General features: G+C 40.4%; 8 protein-coding genes across 8 annotated transcripts; 2 read left to right on the top strand and 6 right to left on the bottom strand.

The window, feature by feature from the left end:
• Positions 1–2,748: 2,748 nt before the first annotated feature.
• BATDEDRAFT_8038 (uncharacterized protein) lies at positions 2,749–4,738 on the bottom strand (the record flags this gene model as incomplete). Its single annotated transcript, XM_006674900.1, has 6 exons — positions 2,749–3,341; positions 3,441–3,571; positions 3,658–3,823; positions 3,931–4,036; positions 4,125–4,438; positions 4,591–4,738. 6 exons carry the CDS (start codon positions 4,736–4,738, stop codon positions 2,749–2,751), a joined length of 1,458 nt encoding a protein of 485 aa, XP_006674963.1.
• A 148-nt stretch (positions 4,739–4,886) lies between these two features.
• BATDEDRAFT_22010 (uncharacterized protein) lies at positions 4,887–5,928 on the top strand (the record flags this gene model as incomplete). Its single annotated transcript, XM_006675378.1, has 4 exons — positions 4,887–5,018; positions 5,170–5,264; positions 5,359–5,714; positions 5,819–5,928. The coding sequence occupies 4 exons, from the start codon at positions 4,887–4,889 to the stop codon at positions 5,926–5,928; spliced, it is 693 nt and encodes a 230-aa protein (XP_006675441.1).
• Positions 5,929–6,190: 262 nt separating this feature from the next.
• Positions 6,191–8,185, bottom strand: BATDEDRAFT_9186 (uncharacterized protein; the record flags this gene model as incomplete). The annotated part of the gene is made up of 4 exons (XM_006675028.1): positions 6,191–6,902; positions 6,981–7,296; positions 7,356–7,424; positions 7,540–8,185. The coding sequence occupies 4 exons, from the start codon at positions 8,183–8,185 to the stop codon at positions 6,191–6,193; spliced, it is 1,743 nt and encodes a 580-aa protein (XP_006675091.1).
• A 1,801-nt stretch (positions 8,186–9,986) lies between these two features.
• BATDEDRAFT_22008 (multifunctional nuclease RAD27) lies at positions 9,987–12,130 on the bottom strand (the record flags this gene model as incomplete). The annotated part of the gene is made up of 10 exons (XM_006675377.1): positions 9,987–10,070; positions 10,142–10,271; positions 10,334–10,398; positions 10,479–10,697; positions 10,811–10,963; positions 11,061–11,221; positions 11,304–11,367; positions 11,495–11,597; positions 11,689–11,863; positions 12,118–12,130. 10 exons carry the CDS (start codon positions 12,128–12,130, stop codon positions 9,987–9,989), a joined length of 1,167 nt encoding a protein of 388 aa, XP_006675440.1.
• Positions 12,131–12,459: 329 nt separating this feature from the next.
• On the top strand, positions 12,460–13,742 carry BATDEDRAFT_7893 (uncharacterized protein; the record flags this gene model as incomplete). The annotated part of the gene is made up of 6 exons (XM_006674886.1): positions 12,460–12,676; positions 12,770–12,927; positions 13,026–13,039; positions 13,128–13,277; positions 13,343–13,581; positions 13,696–13,742. The coding sequence occupies 6 exons, from the start codon at positions 12,460–12,462 to the stop codon at positions 13,740–13,742; spliced, it is 825 nt and encodes a 274-aa protein (XP_006674949.1).
• A 266-nt stretch (positions 13,743–14,008) lies between these two features.
• BATDEDRAFT_85877 (uncharacterized protein) lies at positions 14,009–14,962 on the bottom strand (the record flags this gene model as incomplete). Its single annotated transcript, XM_006676018.1, has 1 exon — positions 14,009–14,962. The coding sequence occupies one exon, from the start codon at positions 14,960–14,962 to the stop codon at positions 14,009–14,011; it is 954 nt and encodes a 317-aa protein (XP_006676081.1).
• Positions 14,963–15,197: 235 nt separating this feature from the next.
• On the bottom strand, positions 15,198–18,157 carry BATDEDRAFT_84918 (uncharacterized protein; the record flags this gene model as incomplete). The annotated part of the gene is made up of 6 exons (XM_006676017.1): positions 15,198–16,985; positions 17,070–17,142; positions 17,223–17,277; positions 17,516–17,563; positions 17,791–17,890; positions 18,089–18,157. 6 exons carry the CDS (start codon positions 18,155–18,157, stop codon positions 15,354–15,356), a joined length of 1,977 nt encoding a protein of 658 aa, XP_006676080.1. The 3' UTR covers positions 15,198–15,353.
• Positions 18,158–18,383: 226 nt separating this feature from the next.
• Positions 18,384–20,477, bottom strand: BATDEDRAFT_22004 (uncharacterized protein; the record flags this gene model as incomplete). The annotated part of the gene is made up of 6 exons (XM_006675376.1): positions 18,384–18,521; positions 18,665–18,742; positions 18,765–18,828; positions 18,849–18,969; positions 19,115–19,204; positions 20,207–20,477. 6 exons carry the CDS (start codon positions 20,475–20,477, stop codon positions 18,384–18,386), a joined length of 762 nt encoding a protein of 253 aa, XP_006675439.1.
• Between the last annotated feature and the right edge of the window lie 1,654 nt (positions 20,478–22,131).

Genomic DNA, 22,131 nt, shown 5'->3' with positions numbered 1-22,131 from the left:
CAACTTCGAAGCCAGCTTGGAATGTCTAGAAAACAAACCGAGTTTGGAAATTAAAACCACATTGGATTCAAATGTATCGAATCATTCAACGATAGAAAACATAACCATCAGTCAAGTCAAATACATACCTTTAATTGCCTCTAAATCTACAGATTCAGGAATCTTTCCCTTTTCTTTGTGATGCAATCCTCCAGTTCCGCTACGACTACGAGGGTCAGTATTGCCATAATCGCCACCATCATCACTAAACTCAGATGTGGCATATTGCAGATTCAAAGAGTTGGTCGCTCCAATCGATGCAGAAGCACCTGTAGCAACCATTTCCGTTGTACCAGAAGCAGCAGCCTGATGTGTAGCACCTCCCGCACCGGTCCCAGAGCCCAAAGAAAAGGCTGCAGTGGAGCCCATTCCCCACTCTTGCAATAGCAGCTCATCAATAGCTGAGTTTTTATTTCGTGCAGCAGCAGCTGAAGGCGCACCTGTAGATGACCCCATTCCTGCTCCTGGAAACAAAGAGTTATGATTACTGGGATTATGCGTCAAAGTGCCCTCTATACCTATCGGAACCATAGATCGACGCGGGGGAACAACAAGCGATGACCCTACAGAAGTTGGGCTGGCTGGTGTGTGGATTGGTCTGTGTGCAGGAGAAACGGGCTGGGATGAAGAGGAAGCTTGTCGGAATGAAGACACGTTGCCATTCAATAATGAAAGCGGAACAGCAATCAGTGGAGATTGAGTTGAAGTAGTGCGGGCAGTAATTCGTGGCGGCTCTACACCAACAAGTGATGTTGTGCGTTCTGAAACGGCTGGAGGAAGCATGGACCAGTTGGTGGACACAATAACATCGTCAATGGGAGATCGCGGTCTCATTACATTGGATCCAATTGCTCCACCAGAAAGACTAGATCCTGTAGATGACGTGGAAATACGCTTCACATTAGAGTTTGCATTGTTGGATGGTGAAATATATCTACCCGTATTGCAATCGTCTGGAAACTCAAGATTGTCGCAAGAAAGTCTTGACGTGCCAACTACTTGTTGAAACTTGTCATCGCCAAAGGATGCACTGTGTCGATCGTAGAGTCGACGACTGTTGCGCATAGCTGTCATTTTATTGACGCTGACATAGTCTACTTCTGAAGATGACTCTTTTTCTGGGATCGCCGATGGTGGGATGGAAGCAGGCGTAGCTAATTAATGTATTGCATCAAAATGGATCAACCCATTCAAGATTAATAACCGCTATTTCAATAGACCTTTGAGTAATGATCAACATTTAACACAGCTCGCTGCATTTGATAAATCAAAATGTATCAAAAACCACTCAATAAGTGTTGAATATTAATCTGATAGTAAAAGACATGTTTACCTTTGACAGGCTGCATAGTGGCTGACGTAGCACTTTGGGTAGGAGATAATGGACCAGCCAATTGATCTCGCTGTGTCATTTGTTGAAGCACAGTAACAAAAAAGCGTATCTGCACCTGAGTAGTATTTTGTAGTAATGTATACAGGGCAGTTGTACGCTCTGGATCCGAGAGAACGCTGAACCATTGCTCAATTGCTCTCAGTTCTTCCCGAAAGTGATCATCCAGCCTTGCACGTGCCATTTGCTCCAGAGTACGCTCATAGTAGGAAAGATCTTCAAACCATTTGTCGATTGCTGGGAACGAGTTCAAGGGTTTCAAACGAGTTGCATCACGATTGAATTTCCAAGATTGAACAATTCAAAAATAAAGTTTAAATCAATAGATAAAGCATTGGTAAACCAAATATTAGTGACAACTCGTTTGACTGGACTGACTTGATAGTACATTTAGAGTATTACTTGAGCATTCTTCCTGAATGCGACTCCAACCCATGTTCACACATCTCAATTCACAAAACTAATCTAACCAAAAAAGCACACCTTCAGCCTCTGGTGACTTGTATGTAGCCGAAAGAATCTCTGAAGTTGGACGAGCATTGGCAGATGTAACACCTGAACTAGCACTGGACTTGAATGCATGCTGCTCGAGGTTGGCAGACACAGGCCGACCAAGGGTTGCTGTAGTTGACATCAGGGGTATATCCGAATGTGGTCGCTGTTGTGCAGACGACATCTGGTCTAGTTGGGCACAGAAAGGTTTAGTGGATTATATGGATAGATACAAATAGGCAGACGGCTACTTTGTGAGTGCCAAAAGAACAGTCAAGCTAATGGCAATAGTTGTTTGGGTATTGTATGAATAGTAACGATGACTGGATGGATGTCAAGTTCTAATTCCCAACTGAAGCGGTAGATGAAAGCTAATCCAGTGATTATGTTTCGACTGAATGAGCAAACACTGCTGGTGGAGTGACTGATACAATAGTTACTGTCGAGCTAGACGATATTGCAAAATGCCGAGTCAGGGAAAGAACAAAGTTGGATCCAACAAATCGAAACTATAAACCAACTCGAAAATATTCCAACAAATTGAAATCCTGTCAATGTGAAGATTTCAACTTGACTGGTAAGAATACTTGAAAAGCAAAAGAATCGACTCGAAAATCAACTCGAAAATCGTCATTGACTGAAAGTTCAATCAAAACTCGATCGATTTTCAATCCTGTTTTTTGCTGACTCGCATATTGTGGCGTTGTCATCTGCATTGAAACCATTCGATTCTCTGCCAATTTCTTCTGTTTGGAAGATCTGTGTTGAATGTCTGGAAAAACAGGAGTGCGATGGATGCTTTATTTAACCCATTCGTTGTTGGAAAGTCAGAGCAGTATATACAGCATCGTCACAATGAAAACAGGTGTTAAACTGATTACAGTTAGATAAACCACATAGGACGTCATGACAGCATCCATATTGTCTGATTCCATGGTTTCAAACAGAATATGCTCCAGCGACTTTGTAAACGTTTCAAGAGAAAACTTGGTCGTCACTCGCTCTCGGCCAAGTTTGCCCATCGCCTTGGCTTTATTCTTGTCTTTTACCAACAAGGCAATCGATCTGGAAAAAGAATCGGGCTCTGCATCACAAAGAATTCCTGTCGCATTATGTAGAATCGATTCAGTAGGACCACCGTTATTCGCTGCTACAACTGGAAGTTGTGCATACATGGCTTCTATCGGCACGATCCCAAAATGTTCATGAACAGGTGTGTACACGAGACAAAGCGATGTGGACAAAATAAATGTACGTTGAGCTTCACTGAATGAAGGTAGGAAAATCACTTGTGCATCACTTGGATGCTTCAAAGTATCTTTTCCGTCAAGTGTAGCAATGGCGAGTCCAAGCTCTTGAGCTAATGCCTGCAATTCTTGCATATACTCTACATTTTCTGAAACGCGAACATCATATCCACCTGGTGTTTATCAGCATTGGTTAATAAACACATTGCTTTGACAGTGAGCCAAACGTGCAAGTCAAACCCGTATTTTCAAGCTTTATTAGCAGACCTTACCGGCAATGATCAATCGCAATTGAGAGTAGTACTTTGGTACATGAGTGGACAAAAGTGCAAATGCCCGAATAGCGAGACCAATATTCTTTTTCCTTTCAAACCTGTTGATAGAAATGATTGTGATACATTTACTTGAAATAATAAACAGCGTATACAGTCCGTTAGAAACTTGATAGTATTGACCAATATGCACAAAGAATTGAGTGTATTTACACACGAGATCAAGGGTTTGACAGATACATCCGTGGTATCAACTTGGCGATCGTACGCATCCAGTCGAATGCCTGGATAGAGCACACCTGGCTTTTCAGACATTGTTTGGAACGAAGAATTAAACACAGAAGCAGTAAAATTACTGTTGACAACAACCTTGTCGGCCATTTCTATAAATTTGATTCAGAGATAAATGTAAATGAGCTTGCAAATCTCGAGCAGTATTTAACCAAAAATAGAACAAGTAGATAAACTCATTTAAATCAGTAATGCATACTGGTAGTCAGTTCTTCCATGATATCAAAAGGTATGCGATACACCCGTTTGATCAGCGAGTCGCGTTGGGTCAAGAGCTTATCCGGAAAATGGCAATAAAACAGAATCTACAGACACCATTGTATATTAAGCAATCATAATGGTAATCGACATGATTGCATACCCAATTCATACTACAATACATCCCACTCAAACCTTGGCACCAGTTAGTTTAAGAATAGGGATCGAGAAAGACAGCTGATCTACAAACAAAATATCATAATCATTGCGATGGATTGTAATCAAAGCCATTGCTAGATATAAACTCCTCAGAATCGCAAATAAAATCATGCCGCCTTTCCCAAAAAAGGATCGAGGCAGCCAGTCACCAAACACATGCACGTTCAGGGTTCCATCTCTTGTTTCCTCAAAACAGTGTGAGCAGTCGTGATGAGATGTATACATGGTGACTTTATGGCCTCGGGATTGAAGACCTACAGCTGCATCTACAACTAATCTTTCAGCACCACCTTGATATTAAACAATCGCCAGCCTGTAAGTTAGTACATGAACTCAAATAAACTATACATTTGAATTGCCAGAGGTGGTTTGTAAGTAATAACATGTCAAGATGAGGTTTATTCATGGCTTCAGATTTGGATTAAACTGTGAATTGGCTTACCAATACCCAGGTCGGGATGAATAAATGCAACTCGAAGTTGAATAGTGGTTTTGGATTCAATTAAAGAAATATCATTCGATTCCTGCTGTTTCGATGATCCTATTGCATCTTCTGTCTTGCTATCCTTTGTCTGCAGAGTGTCTGCCATTTCCAATACAAAAGTTTGGCCAAATTTGTTTGCATTTTGGAAAATAATCACGTTTTGGTCACGTGATAAAAACATGCATTTCAAGCCCAATAAATCGAGTTGCCACTAACATTTATACTCACAAGAGTTGATTCAGAGCAGTGCACACATGAGCGTATCTAAAACAGATTCAGAGCAATCCGTACCGCCATTTGATCCAGACTGTCATGTGCTACATATTCTAGACTTGGTGGATGAATGCATTACACGACAAGATATGATTACAAAGTCTTTAAGCAAGGTACATTGATATGCTCTGATTGATGACATTCTATCGTGGGCAAGATTCGAATGTTTGAATAAAATTGTAATGGATTGTAATGGATTGAATCAAAAGGCACAACTCATTCATTACTATACATTTGTTAATCTTTTTAAACTGCTGCATAAAGGCTTATTTTAATCTTGCACAAACCAAGTATATCCTTGGTCCAAGTAGACTCACGCAACATCAGTATGACCGCAGGATGCAGACTCAAATTCCACTGTAAGACAGTGTTTTGATTCAGATTCAACGAATTGCTCAACTCGACTTTGTTGGCATCAACTATCGAGCTTACTTGTGATATTGTTTCTTTTAGATCCATATCGGTAAATGAACAAGGGATCATGCAGGTCAACTCGATCCCTACAGAACCAGAGTCGTCAACTCAATCCAATACACCACTTCAAGAAACCTGTATAGATTCGGAAGAATCTGAATCGCATAAACAGAGTGAATCGGCTTTGCGACATCGTAAGAAAATACAACATGAACCCAATCTTCCTACAACTACCAAAGAGATGGATAGCGACTCTGATACTGTATCAGATCCAAAAGAATCCAAGTCATCACAGTCCGCTGATACTAAACCAACACATATTCGTGATCCACTTCATTGGTTTGGTCTACTCGTACCATCACATCTACGCGAATCTCAACAACAGTTTAAAGCAGGTAAGCCATCACATCTCCATATTTATTATGATCCAAACAAGTAGATCCTCACAGGTCAAGTCTGTCAATTTTTTACACTAATGATATCAACGACTAAATGCTAGGACTTGATCATCTGATTCTACTCGCAAATCTCAAAAGTCAGATTGTGCATACTCTTCAAAAATATGAGGATGCCGTTCAACTTCATGCGCTCGATACTGCTGCTACTTGACCTCTATGCGTATAGCATAATAAAATCATTGATATACTTGAGCTTCATAAAACGTGTAATCAAACTGCAGTGTGTTTCCAAATCAAATGAGAAATCATGGCTCAATTTAAAGTATTTAGCAAGAAACCGAAAACGGTCGTTTCATTAAGCTGTTCATTAGAGTTACCCTAGTCTGGGACAATACAGAAAATACACAGAACAAAAGAAACAAGAAATAGGAAAAAGAGGACAAGAAAAGTTATGGTAAATCTCTGACAGGACACTAAAAAACAACTTTGCGGGGACCAGAGGCAGTTGGTGCTTGCTTTGGTCGAAGTGAAACAACAAGTGGAATGTGATCCGAAGGATGGTGTGCGTTGGGAAACCCAACCGATTTCGCGACATAATCGCGATCCACATGTGACAAGAGACCAGCAACCGACAGCGAATTGGTGGTGTACCAGATATAATCAATCACACCACAAAATGTTGGCGTAAAGTTGGTAAAGTCCATGACATCTACATGCGAATACGCAGACTTGAGAGATAGCTTGTGTGTAAGCCCTCCGTTGGAATAGGGCTCGTAGTTGAACGCTTTGATGTCATCATGATCAGCACTGACGTGACCTTGCGAAAGAAACTCTACTACACCAGACTGTGGAAGTGAATTAAGATCGCCACATACTATGGTGGACACTGTAGGCTGTTTTCCTTCTGTGCGATGCGTCTTTTGCCATACTGATAAAAGACGCTCCACTTCCTCTATCATCATTGCAGTCTGAATCAATTTGACATCACAGTAAGCCGGATCCCAGTGCAAGTGAGCATTTGCAATCATCAAACGGTCGCCACTGCCAATGTGCTCCAAATACGTCATTACTGCAATATTATCCTTTACCATAACACGATTAAGAACATCCTGTGATTGTCTAAGATCAGGACGCTGCATTGCAATGGTTTGAAATTCTGCATTAAATTTTTCTAGCATCCTGAATCTAAAATAAATGGTTGTTAGCAACCAGCTACAATGTTGGCCATAACAGTACAGTGATACTAGAGACAATACAACACACTTTGTAGTCTTGAATAGGGTTGCACATCCATCCACTTGTCTACGTTCATATTCGTTCATTGTTTTTGAGCGTGATTTGGGATAAAAAACACCTTCATAATCTGCCAAATGAGCTAATTGAACCTTGAAATAATCTTCAAACTGACCCATATCAATCTCCTGCAAACAGACAATATCTGCATTGTAATTTAAAATATCTTGTAAAATAAGATCTCGTCGATATTCCCATGACAGTGCCCATGATGGAGTGTATGCATACGACTGTGGAGTAGCATATTTTTGACACAGAGTATTATAGCACATGATAGTAATAGACTCTGAATCATAAAATTGTTAATATCAACTATAGAACCAAGGAAAGTGGCAAACTACTTACCCGAAGCAGTCTTGTTGCTGGAATCCTCATCAAGTTCAATCCATTCACGATCAGCAGGAGGCGTACCGACTAGATGAGTATGAGAACATACAAGTTAGAAATAGAGAATCGGGCATATACGCCAAACCAGAATGTATTCAAAGCTGCATTTTCTATTGTAAAGTACAGCATATTCCAAACTTACCTGGACAATTATCACGCAGATATGTAATGATTCCCATAGTGCCGTCTTTTTGTAGCAACGAAGGCAGTGGTTCTCCTATAGGATTTCCCTCCAGCCCAATGGTATCAAGCTGATACAATTGGCCAAGCTCGGGTGGGAGAAATGTAAGCTCATTATCAAAAAGAAGCAACTCTTTAAGCGTCGTCAACAGGCCAAGTTCTGCGGGGATAGTCGATAATTTGTTCCCAGAAAGATCCAAAAGAATCAAAAAGCGTAGGTTTGCAATCTCGGGAGGAATGGTCGTTAAGTTGTTGTGATTTAAATAAAGACTAGTAATAAATCTATACCGGAAAAGCTCTTTGCTTAAATTGTGAATCATCATACCGCCTAGATCGAGCGACGTCCAATCTGCCGCACGCTCAGGTTGCTCTTGTGCAACAGTATGTGATGCAACAGAAGTCCTAGAGTCTGAAAGGTTATTGATACTATTTGTACTTCCTGCTTTGATATTGAGAGCACTAGATAAGTTTGAGCGTGATGATGTAGCATGCACTCGCGCATGATGATGTGGTGAAGACGACATGCGCGATGTTTGTGCCATATCAAGCTGTTTTTGAATATGTGAAGTAACATTGGCCCCTAAACTAGTCCCAGACGATGATTGCATTGACACTGGAGAAGACATGGTAGTCTGGCTAGCATATGGATTGATCATATGATTATGCCCCATCCCTGAATGCACGTTATGAGCAGGCATTTTTTGGAAATGCATCTGGGCTGAAAATCTATGTTGCATGCCAGATACAAACATATGATGGTTTCCATATCCGTTTGACATTTCTGCAGATCCGGATAGTTGGGAGGTAGAAGAGTGGGTGATTCCAGATGCAGGAGTATAATATCCCTGTGCAGTGAATGGATGATACTTGTACTGACTGTAGTGATCCTCCTTATCATTCATTGACAAGAGCAAGCAAGAAGAATTCAAGTGCACTTATAAAACACAATGCACTAGAAAGTTAAGCGTGGGTAACAGTCTAGGCAATATCAAGCACGCATTCAAAACAGATGGTCAGTACATAGATTAAGCAACATACAACATGATTAAGCCCAACACTGTTTGAAAGCAAAGGGTAGACTAATAGACCAATCTGTCGAATCCATGTATCTCAATCAACAGGGTCTGATAAAGGCGTAAAGCTACAGCTGGCAAACTAGCCAATACCATCATAAAACTCTTTAACTAACAAGCAGTAAAACATGCAAACTCACTTTCTATCTGTTCTGAAAAAGTAGATCAATAAAGAAATATTAAAGCACTTCTATTCGATATATGTGAATCTCGACTTGTTAACGCGCTAGATCCGGTGGAGCAGTGATCTTATGGATAACCCCACACAATTGACAAAAGGTTGGTTTAAATGCAGGTTTTCAATATAATTGAAAAGTGCATGATTGGATACAATCGTTGTTCAATTATGACATATTCGGATTGAAAAGTTTGATCGGCCGAGCAACGTACACAGTATAGTGAATCAAGGTAGCAGGAAAATAGTCAGCATTTTTATCCATGAATGAGGAGCAGAATAGTCAGATAACTGCCAGGAATACCAAGACACAAGTTTAAACGAGTCTAATGTAGTAAGGCTGTTTATATTCAGGCATTCACATTGCAAGACAAAGGAGTGTGCCAAACAGAGCCCAAGATGCCCAAAATAGCAGATACAATACTATTAAAAAGAAACTATGGAAGCACTCAAGGAATCACATTGGAATCCAGCACTCTGCCCCAGAATCAACCAGTCGCATACTTGCTAGTCTTTATGCATGCATACATAGACTGGGGAGTATGTGGCTGGTAACAAACTCGCTTTCATGAAACAGTATGACTGTAATAGAATTCCATCTTCTTCTATTATTGCTAGGATGAGATGGCCAGGATATCCATCCATAGCAAGTACAAGTGTGGTGGCCATCAAGCTCTTTGCTATCGATATTCTTGTGGTTGAGCTTATACCATAAAGTAGTTGTAGAAATCATACACCAGAAACAGTAGATATAAAGGACTGTATATAGCTACACAAATGCATACCAGGCTCGGGAGCTACAGAAGTGACAAGTGTGGATGATGGCAGTTGTTCAAAATGGTCAAAGTCACGCAAAGTCAGAATGCATCGAAAATGAGTCTTTCAGACTCCAGCAGTGCCAAGTCGCTGCTCATGCATCGACACGATCTGTTCTGTTCAGCTATGATTCGTGCATTCATTTCAACGGCTAGTCTTTCACATGCCATTTGATCTGTCATTCAGTTGCATTTTATTCTATTGTAGACAAATCATCGAGTCAATCTTGAATTCTAGCAGCTACATTCAAACCAATCCTAAACACATGCTTGAATCATACACAAACTAGTAGATATAATCAAAATGTATTGTTTTTTATTTTGGACTCTTTATCCTTGTACATTATCAACGCGATTTGCTCTTGGATGATCCGCCAGCTACTGATTTCTTTGCATTCTTGCCTTTTGGCGTTGTCTTGCTCTCTGCAGCCTGTATTCATCAGATTTAATAAAAATGGGTCAAACAAATCTAACAGTGTATACAGCAAAATCAAAACCCACCTTGCGTTTCAAAGTCAATGGGTCAGATGCAGGTCTGGGAATGGCTTTGAAAAATCCATCCAAACGTCCTTGTGTGGCAGTACCCATCAACTTGGATAATCTCTCTGCTGCCTTTTTAACACGATCCTCACTGGTTTGTTTAAAATATTGTCAGGTTTTTCAATCTTTAAACCAAAACATCAAACTCTTTACCTGAATCCCTTTTCTGTCACTAGAAATTGGAGCAAGCCTGCCTCATCTGGCTTGGTCCAATTCAACTACACAATCGTACAAGCACAACCCATTTCAGTTGACTTGAAATTCGTGTACAGAATTATGCCAAAAAATCAAATATTACCTCGACAGTTGCAGGATCAAGTACATCTGGTTCCTTGAATAGTTGTCGTGCTTCTTTAAACGGCCAATTTTCAGGAACTTTATACTTTGTTTTATCAATACTCTTGATAATGTTTTCGATTGTCCGATGCTCCTTCATTAGCTGGACCGCGCGATGGGGTCCAATACCACGAATAGAATCACAGTAGTCGCATCCGAGCAAGATACATAGATCAATAAACTAATGCAATCAAATGATCCGGGATAGCAAAGCACAATAACAGCTGTAAGCATGCCATGCAGCCATAATAATCACAGTGTAAATCTCCAACTATGCACAGGCTTTAAACAAACCTCGTCATGAGAAAAATTCAATCCCTCCAAAACTTTTTGTGTATTGAATTCGGAAATAGGTATTTTTTTGGCTTCACTAAAAGTCAAGTGTCGCAAGAGAACAGGAGCACCAAAAGTAAGCGTATCCATATCTTCTGAACCAGCAGCATATACCTAGACCGCATTTAAAATATTCACGTCCGTCAATAGCCAATATAACATCATTTTACCATCAAGTTGAGTTATCACACAAAACATGCCAAAACTCCACCTTGCCAGCCTTGGCCAGTGCTGCACATTGAGCTTCTGCCTCACAAGGCGCTTCGACAATGGGAATTCCCATGAGTTTTAACAAACGACGGCATTCTTGGTTTTGCTCTTTAGTCACTTTGACAGTACGGCGGCTAAATCTATTAAAATTCTCAGTGTCGCCTTGAACAAAAATATTAGACATCAAGTTTCAGTCACAATGTATTTTTATCCGAAATACAAAAGTAGATTTCCATCAACACACCTGTTTCAAGTGCTGTATCGGCTTCCTTTTGAGCTTCAGCACGACGTTCTCCTCTCTTTTGAAGCTATGAACAAGAGTCATGTTCCAATTTGATTCACAATACAAATCAGCAAAAGAATCTTGTTAAATGATGTATTTAAAACATCGACTCAACAAATAGTGTAGTAACGAATTAATTCAAATCACAATACCTCTCCAGATTTTAATGTTGGTGGTTTTCCGTCAAACACATATGCAGGTTTGATACCATTTTCAACCATACGAATAGTTCGGTAAAGCATGCCCATGAGATGACTATAAACGTAGAATGGGTTGTTGGCAAGATCGCCGAGTTAGAGCCAGTTTAATTCATATAAGCATATAACGCAACTCCATGAAAGTATACCTTGTAGTTTCACCAGCTTCGTTAGTCAGTTGTTGGCCATCGCTCTGGCGAACAGCAATCAGGAATTGATAGATGGACATGGATGCATCGATAGCCACCTTTCGGCCAAAATAGTTTTTAATATCATTTTGCTTGGTTGCTGCAGGAGCATTATCGCAAATGACTCTAGACAATCCTGTTGAAGCCAATAAAACGAAAAACAAATCAATATAATGCCAGACATGGTCAAAAGTTCCAGTTGGACAGAATGTGCAAGTGATGCTAATCACTTGGTAAAAGTATATCGATCCAACTAGTGTCCGAATTGATTTAATGGCAATAGGATTGAGTTTCCAGCCAAGTCCATCCTGATTGAGATGACTGCAAAGTGCCTTGTGTTTTATATACAAAATGCATCATGAATTCAATACGAATCTACCAACTCATTACCTTGGATTCCCATATCTGATGTTACTGATGTTTAAAGTGTAAATTAGTCAATGTGTAAAAAACGAGAAATATTTATATTTCAAGTTGCATGAATACGACAGTAAATATCCAAGACTCGATCAACAAGTATTTGGATATTCACTGCTAAAACTCACCCAGCCAACATCAGAATATTCAAGAAATCATTCAGCCAGTATTGATCTGGATTCCATATACTTTTACTTGCATTCAATGGTGTTTGGTCGTCGTTCAGTTAAACTCCTTCCAGCCTTGAGCCGTTTGAAGCGGTTTGGAAACTACAATCTTATTCTTCCTACTCAAAAGGTCTTACTGGGAGATACAATGATTAAATCAACACTCAAAGTACCTTCATCAATTCCTCAGCCAGAATATGATGTCACTACTGGGAAACCCTTGGTCGTACTGGATCACATTCATGTCAATTCTGAATCCGAAATAAAAGGCATGTATGCTTCTGGAAAGCTGGCTCGACAAGTACTTGATCTGGCAGTTGCAATGGTTAAACCTGGAGTTACCACGCTAGAAATCGATGCTGTTGGTGAGCGAGATGTTCACTCTGGAATTGTCAAACTTGTATGGATGGTTTCAACCGAGTGCTGACCCATGTTTACATACGCTTGAATTGTTCTAGTTCATCAGTCAATCATCAATGCTGGAGCGTATCCAAGCCCATTGGGATATCTCAACTTTCCCAGATCGGTATGTACATCCATTAACAATGTTCTTTGTCATGGTATTCCAGACGATAGACCACTTGAGGATGGAGACATTATTAATATCGATGTAACCGTAAGTAGCGATCATCTGAAACCCTGCTTGATTTGAACGATATACGTTGAAAGTGGAAATCGTATTACTCATTCATATCAGTCATTGTATTCAATTAGGTGTACTTGAATGGGTATGAACAACGACGTGTTTTGCATACTTGTCAGCTTATTCAATATTGAAATTAGACTGGCCATTTATCTGATCATTTTTACTTGTAGATTTCATGGAGACACAAGTAGAACTGTTTGTGTTGGAGATGTCGATCAAGCTGGACAAGCTCTCGTGAATGCTACCAAAGAATCTCTGGATTCTGCTATTGCTGTATGCGGTCCAGGAGTCCCCTTTAGCGCGATTGGATCTGTTGTAAGGTAGCCAGAAATGGATATCACTCTATGACTTATAAATTATATTTACAATTTTTGAACCATTCAAGCAAATTTGCTCGATCTGGTGGATATAGTATTAGTAGAGATTTTTGTGGACATGGCATTGGACGCCAATTCCATCAACCTCCTTATGTATTGCATTACAAAAATAATGAACCGTGGATTATGCAGCCTGGCATGACATTTACCATTGAGCCGGTACTGTGTCAGGGAGATAACGGATACGCCAAGTGGCCTGATGCGTGGACGGTGGTATCGTTGGATGGTGGCCGATCAGCGCAATTTGGTAAGCAACTGCTGGATCACTGCTTGATGTTTTGCTAGATTTACAATGCATTCAATCGCTAATCTACTACCTTGATTCAATCATTTATTAATCTGGACATGTGTTGTGATATAGAACATACTGTGCTGATTGTTGATGATGGTGTAAAAATACTAACATAATGATCAAAGACTATGGCATCTATTCAAGCAATGGATGGCTACATCTGGCAATTTACCATTTGAATAATGTACTACATTTGAAAGGCAGTTTATCTGCAGAGCAAATTTATTAAAAAATATAAAATAAGCTAGATGAATCTAGTCTTATGGTCAATTATAAAGATCTAGAAACAAAAAATAAAGAGTCACAAGTTGTCCATTCTTGCATCTTTTTAAATCAAACAAGTAGATCTACAAGCTGCTGCTTCGCAAAGTCAAATCTGTCGTCACATTGTAAGTCTACATAAACTCTTTTCTAATGAACTGTCCGAGTTTTTCAACACGCCCATATCCCACAAATATGCTTCAAAGTCTTCAAACGACACTCTTCCCGTTCGTTCCCATCCAGTAATCTCATCTGTCATTCGCAACAACGTGTGTGTGAGCGCTCCAGCCCGATACACCAACAGAGCTGGTAAAGCAACATCGTCAAACGATTCATCCGCTACAGTAGATACAATTTTGGCAAATTTGATGGTAGGATATGATGTTGCCAAATGATCAAGAAATGTATTGACTTGACGACATGCATCGTGAGTGGATTTGTAGAGATGTATGACAACAGTGACCAATGGATCTTCATTGTCAATCACATCAACGTAATCCTCTTGCTGTAGATTGTATACAGTAGAGAAATGAGGTCGCATAGCTTGAGATTTGAGTTCCAGCAATCGACGTGCACGATACTCTTTGATATATTCATCATCATCCTCAAGCTCATCTAGCACATCTGTTGAATGTTGAAGCGTCCCACTACCCAACGAGTGATGGTCAATCTCTAGTTGGGGGTCCGACGTTGCATTCTTTTCCCCAAGAATCTGTCGTTGCATCCATCCAGTTGAAAGGGCTTGGTCAGACCATTTCTTTTCGTTGGCTTGCTGACGTGCAGCAGCTCGAGCTTGCTCTTGACGTTTATGAAACTTGTAGTCGTTGACGACACCTTTTGGGCCTGTAAAGTTTCCACCAACACCCAGTTTTTGACGGATAGCACTATCTTCAAGCAGACGAGCCATGTCTGGATCCACTGGTTGTGAGTTTAGGTTGGCGGCATTGGCTTCGTCTTCGCTCAAGTTCTCATCAGAGTCAATATCCGAGCCCATGCGGAAAGGCTCGCTATCTGGTTGCCCTGGAGCAGACCCTTGCTTGATGGCTCGAATGATGGCCTCGTCCATGTCGTTCATTTTAGAATGGATGGCTGATGTACTGTCTATAAAAGTATTTGCGACTTGGTGATGAAAATGTTTATTTTTCAACCGCCAATTTTGTCATGTTTAAACAGCATCAAGCAGATTGTTGCAGCATTTCAAAGCGACTTTTTCGTTTGTAGAATTGCACGATTGCTTCAGTCAACATACAGTCCAATTGTCTAACCCATTTAATACATTTCTAATACATTGCACCAAACTGCAAATAAATCATAGTATCGATGATTTTTAATTCATTGGTAATTCAGATGAGGATAAGTGGGCTAGGAAGATTAGTAGCTCAGACATGATATTAGACTGAGATAATCCGTCAAAAGTGGTTAGGAGGTAAAGTAGTGATGCAAGTCAAGGAGCGGCATTCGATATTTTAAACCTTGTTAATTTCTTCATACATGGCTGTAATCTGGGGCTGGTAAAGCTTCTTTGCTTCGTGTCGCTTCAGCTTGAATGTAGGCGATAGTAGATTATTTTCGGGTGAAAATGCAGTGTGGTCCAAGTGGATTGCCTTGACACATTCAAAGCCCTTGAGATCGTGCGATTTACCAAATGCAGTCAGTTCCTTGAGCATGGCTTTTTTGACCATCTCCTCTTTGCAAAGAGCTTCAAACGAATCACTAGTAGCGCCAAGACTCTTGGTCCATGGCATGAATGAATCCTTGTCTGGAACAATGACAGCAATGACGGTGGACTGCAGACTATCGCCATAAACAAATGATTGTGCAACAAGTTCGTGCTGGTGATAGACCATCTCAATCTTTTCTGGCGCAATATACTCTCCTTGAGCAAGCTTGAAAATGTGCTTGACTCGATCAATAATCTTCAAGCGTCCCTGAGCATCCCACATACCAATATCACCGGTATGACACCATCCATCTGCATCAAGGACCTCGGCCGTTTTTTCTGGACTATTGTAGTATCCCTTGAACACGCATGCACCGCGCACGCAAATCTCACCACGAGGGAAAGGTTTGTCTTGCGAAGTATAGTTGAGGTCTGGAACATCAAACAGCTTGATCTCACATTGAGGCATGGGAACTCCAATGTGACCAGCAGAAGTGTCCTGGACAACAGTGCACGATGCACCACCACTGGTTTCAGTTTGACCATAGCCTTCACTAAAGCTGCACAAAAAGCAGATACGCATAAAATCGACTACATCGGCAGAGATGGGTGCGGCACCACACAACATCCATCGTACACGACCTCCGAGACGTGCACGAATCTTGGAGAACACAAGGGCATCCCAAAGAACATGCGTTGTAACACCATTTTGCAAGTTCTTCTTCTTGGTAGCATAAGCATGGTTGAAAAGCTTGGCGGATAGACCACCCGACTTTTTGACAGATGCCAGCACTTTATCATAGATGCGGTTGTACAGACGGGGAACAGACACAAAAACGGTTGGTTTAAGCTCGGCAACATCATCGAGAAGTTTGAACGTGTCGCCTTGATAGAAACCAATGCTTGCACCAGAGTAAATGATGGCGCACTGAATGATACGCTCAAAAACGTGTGCTAGAGGAAGATAGGAGATGTGGACATCGCTACTAGTTATTTCTGGAACAAGGCTTTCTTTCATAAATGTACGAGCACCAGTATTGAATGACAACAGATTTTCGTGGGACAGGACAACGCCCTTGGGAAGCCCAGTAGTTCCGCTAGTGAAGCAAATGGTGGCAATCGTGTCCTTGTTGATTGCTACCGCAGGCAGGGGAGACTCGGCACCGACAGACTCGGTATCCTTCATACTGAAAATCTGCATACCGGCAGCAGCACCGTCGCTAATCAAGGATTCGCTGGCTTCGTCCATAATCACGACTGTCTTGATATCCCGAATTTTTTCAGCCATTTTAATTAATATCTTTGCCTTGTCAGATGTAGCAACGACAATTGAGCAGTGGGTAAGTCCAATAATATACTCAATGGCCTCTTCGCCAAGAGTATCGTAAAGCGGAACTGTGGTTGAGCCATACATAAAGCATGCATGCTCAGCAATAATCTAGTGTTTCAAAGGCAGAGTGAGTTGCTAGGCTTTTCATGCACTCAATACAGATCAGGCAATAAGGACATGCTTTAACCTTACCCATTCAGCACGATTAATAGAAAACAGACCAATGTTATCGCCTTCCTTCATGCCACGCTTAACAAGACCAGCACTAAAGACCAAGCAGTTGAGTAAAAGTTAGTTTGATAAGCGGCCAAATATATTAGGCAATATAAATCATCCGCAGCTTACCCAAGATTCTTGACACGCTGGAGGACCTGATTGTAAGTTTGCCAGGAATATGGACCTAATTTTCAGAATGAAACGGGTTGAAATCAAATTTAGCAAGGTCATCACATGGTTTACTGACAATGAGCATTTAGTCAGAAGTAGTTCAGCAATGACTGCCAAACTAGGAAATCATAAAATCAAAGCCCCAAAAGCGCTGCAGAGTTGACAGCGGAAATTAGGGTTGGTGATGATCGTGCATGACAGGGCCGTTTTGATAAATTGGTTTTACTATTCCATACAAACTGATAACCTACCAAAACCAGCACTAGTCATGGCTCTTGTACCGAGAAAGGGTTTATCACCTATATTGAACCATGAAAAAATCAGCAACCTAGATCAATACCCGTTTAAAAACAGTGAGAAGCAGACAGGGGTGGTCATATTTTCCAAAACATCCGTTGCAGTTGCATGCTTCCATGAATTGTCAGTATGCAGCTCAACAAATGCACTAGCTTCCATGCCAGCTTAGAAACCATTCGACCCCATGCAACCCAATCTATAGCAGTTACTCTGACTTGGTAAAACACACCAGAAATAGAAACTCCGTTTTGCAAGACATCGTGCAGCGTGTTGATGCCTGGAAGTAGTCCAACTATAGGACCTGGAGGTGTTTTGTAGCAACGACGAGCCTGTCATAGTAGAAGTCATACAGTGTAATTAGCAATGATAATGAATATACGCTGAAAACGAATAAATGCAGCCATTAGATGGATAAACGAGGGGCTGCAACCATGTTCTATTAGAAACCCCATGTTTATATCCATGTCAATAGCAGATGCATTGATCCGGCCAAGTACAGTAATGAGCCAAAGCATCATCAACCCTACCTTTCCCTGTCCAGGAAGATCAACGGCATCAGACACCTCTCTAGTAAAGATAGTAGTTGTGGGGGCCATTTGAATAAGTGTGGGGTTTTGAGATTCAAGGAAGGTTGACAGTGTTTGATTTTAAGCAAAAAGTGGGGTTTGCTTGTAGTTTGAACGGCGAACAATGCTGAGTAATTACAGCCGTATTCATGCAAATGGTGCAATCTTGCAGTGAGTTTGCTTCGGAATAAACAATAATTGAATGCTCATTGTTTTCCTATACAAGTTGACGCACCGCCTCTAATTGGATTCTCAATCATTCCTGTGTCTGGAGTCGCATACCGTACCAAGCCCTGTCTTGTATTTCACCAAAGTTCGATAGTATGGATCTGTGTAATGAAGCTGTATACTCGCGACATTGCTGTTTGTTGAATGGCTGGCTGGTCATTTTAGTCTGTAGATTTGTAGCCTCATTCAGGCATGTTTAAATTCAAATGGGCATCAGGGAATGTTTAACGCCATTGTTTAGAAATCATAAAATATCAAGTCATAGAAAATGAAATAAGGATAGTATCTCGACTCTTGAAAAACACAAACCTCGTTCGCTTCCAGCATTTCAAAAACACCCATCTTGGGCTTATAAATTCCATCCTCAAATAATATCTTTGGTTCGCCCTGATTACAAGTCGCCATGTACCGCTTTAACTTTTTGAACTCGCTCAGATGTATGACATTCAGCACGCTGGAAGACTTTTGTCAATCTGTACACATTGATGCTTACAGGATATCATTCGGGTGTTTAACATCAATCCCAAAATAATCTTTATTTATCTTGATGCCGTAGTAATCGTGAAACAACTCTGGCTTTTCTTGACAATCTATGTCATCTTTTTCTGGCATTTCTATCATGAGCAAGACAATACCAGAACCAAAGATTATTGGGTACATCTTCAAATGACACAATATTTGGTGTTTTTGATGAAATCTGGCAATGCTAATGGTGAGCCAGCAGACATTTCACGTAGTGGAGTCGACAAAAGAACGTACTCATATATGCTCTCAACGCTCCACTTTGAATTCGACGTTTCAGTCGGTCAATGATATCGTCGCCAGTTAGTTGTTCCAGAATACTATCAACTGATGTATTAATCAATGGCAGTTTGCATTGAAAAATGAAGTACTACCAGATGGATTAAACTGAATTGTTTCTTTGATCGCTACATTTTGCAGTATATACCCGAATTGAACACCAAACCAATATCAAATGTTTTGATTGCTGTGGAGCGTAAGCGCAGATTTCCGAGTGGGAATCAATATCCCACTTCAAACTGTTCATTGGACAAGAATGTTTGCATTTCCCAAAAAGAATCTGATTTTCAAGTTGCTTGTTGAAGAGTAAGCTAGTTCTACAAGCTGGATATCTCAATTCATTTTGACAGCACATTTATGACATATCAAAATATAAAAGCATTGGAAGCACTGAATTAGATGTGAGAATATGCCAATGTAGCAGATTGCACATTGCAAATATTTTTTTGTAAATGGATGGCTGATTGTCATTTTATTTTCAGTCATGTATCTATCCCAAGAAATATATTCCCGGCTTTAATCTGAGTTTGAATATAATCCATTTAAATATCTCAAATGGAGATCGTAACAAGCGTGAAATTACCGAGTTAGTGGAATATACTCTTGAACCGCTACATGAAAAGACTAATGTATTTACATGAAATTATTGTGTTGGGTAATATTATACAATGAATTTCGAAATCAATACCCACAATGAATATCTTGAACGCATACGGAATTGGAATCATTGCAACCCAAATGAAAATGAGCAATTGTGACAATGACATCGAGACTGTTATCAAAGAAACAAGGATAAAGACCAGAAAATATACAGATAGTACTATTCATTGAATTCCGATCTTGAGAAGGAGAAGGAGAGTAAAAAAGGGTAAAGAAAGCAAAAACACAATTCCAGAACAATAAATAGAAACAATCACAACAAGTGCTTTATTCAAGCAGATATAAAGATACATTGATTAAACACGGAAAAGAGACTTGTTCATTCAGAGTAGATTAACAAGTGATTTCCACAACGATGGACATGATTGACATGATACCGAGTTGTCTCACCACAGTGTAAAAAGACTGCACTATCAGTTCCACGATCATTGGTAGCAACATCATCATTACTGGAATCTGAATGTGTCATCAATTGATGAGAGATTGTTGGTTGACAAACTGTCTCACTGCAATGGAAAGAGACATTTGAGTTGCTTTCATTATTGCTTGAATTCAAAGGTGTCGATAGTGTAAGATTGCCGTTTTCCACTGCTGTGGAATTTGGTTTATTTGAAACCATATTCATGTCGTCCTCGTCCATTTCTACATTTTTAGCACCCATCCAGTAGTGTTTAAAGTAGAAATCAGAATCATCCAGTCTGATACTCTTCCAACATAAACCACTGGGTGAATTTCGGAATTATGCTTCTGAACACTCTAAAAATCATTGCCAGATTCTGTAATTTCGGATACTTTGACATCAAGGCAGAGTACTCCAATTAAAGTCGTTTTCAATTTACCATGATTGTTGCTCTCGAGTTAACTATTATATCGTCCTCAAGTTTTCACTCAAAACTGCTTACCAAAGACTAATCATGATTTTGATCATTTTTTCAATAGATTTGAATTGAGATTATCCCTTTCACCTCCTTTGGTATAACCGTACATTATACGATCGTCAAAACTGCACTTTGTATTCTAAAATCCCATTCGCGTTTTAATTCAAAAGATTGCATGTCTTGGGAATACAACTATACATGTCAATTGCAATGATCGGTTTGAATGAGGGAGAGTTGAATGTTCAACAGGCGTAGGGTTTACTGGAACTGTAATGTAACATTTGGTTTTTATACAGAATGAGCACGAAGAAAACCCAGAGTCCAAAAGGCATAATGCTGACCAGTAAATTTGGTGTAAATCATCACACAAGACTGGCTGTTTCCGACACCTTTATTTGGTGTTCCATTTACATGAATACGGTCGTAATGGAAACGATGCTGGACTGGGCTGTCTTTAGCTTATCTAGCAGCATATATGAAATTGTAAACTATCGAGTTTACCTTTTGGTTTGCTTTGGATGATCCCTTTAATAACTACTTTGCTTTGAAAAGTATTTAATGTTTTTGCGACATGAGCTTAACCTGCGGCCTATTCTTAAATATAGAAAAGGGCGATTTAAACTCGTGCAGATTTCGCTGTTGGAACAACACTGCCAACTACCATTTGATTCACATCCCTGTTCCTCATATTCGGACTTGATCTCTGTTAAAGATTCAAACTGTCTTGAATCTTTAACAAGTTTCATCTACTTTTGTTAATCTAATAATTTGTAAGAATGGAATATCTTGAAAACAAGCTGATTTTTGGTCATTCAGCACACATTGCAGCAGAACCCGATGGGTATGACTGCAAACAGCAGTCGAGTTTGTATGAATTCGGTCGCAGGGAAGCAATTGGCACAAGCCATCAACGCATTGGATCTGACAGAACACAACCCCTCGCACAGCCATTGCCAACTCCAGTCTGTTCTGATCAACACTATTATCTAGAGTCGAACCCAATCCATTCGTTTACCCATGCTACTGCCAGCATTAATCTTACAACAATCCACCAACTATATCGGACACTCCGCACGTCACATTCACTAAGCTGTCTTGGACTTCCACATTCAACCAGCAACTACTGGAATGCCTGCTCCGCCCCTTACAACCACTTCTTCCACCCCCATGTCCAGACCTTCTACCTCGCTGGCCCAGACACCTCCATCCACAATGACTGCTTCGTTTGCAGACACTCCTTTTCTTAACAGGTGTCTGGCTATCAAGGACGACCTTTCTTTAGAGTCTTCTAGAGAGGACACTTCTGAATCTTTACATACCTCAACCATTCCCAGACCTACCTCGCATCTTGACAATGGCTCATCAGATACTTCTAGCTACACTCTGGACATAGGTCTTGGCTTGGCCACTAATAGAGCTGCTAGATTCGCTGCTCGT

Source organism: Batrachochytrium dendrobatidis, assembly GCF_000203795.2.
Source record: "Batrachochytrium dendrobatidis JAM81 unplaced genomic scaffold BATDEscaffold_1, whole genome shotgun sequence".
Classification (NCBI taxonomy): Eukaryota; Fungi; Chytridiomycota; class Chytridiomycetes; order Rhizophydiales; genus Batrachochytrium; species Batrachochytrium dendrobatidis.
This window is presented reverse-complemented; position numbering and strand designations above follow the sequence as displayed.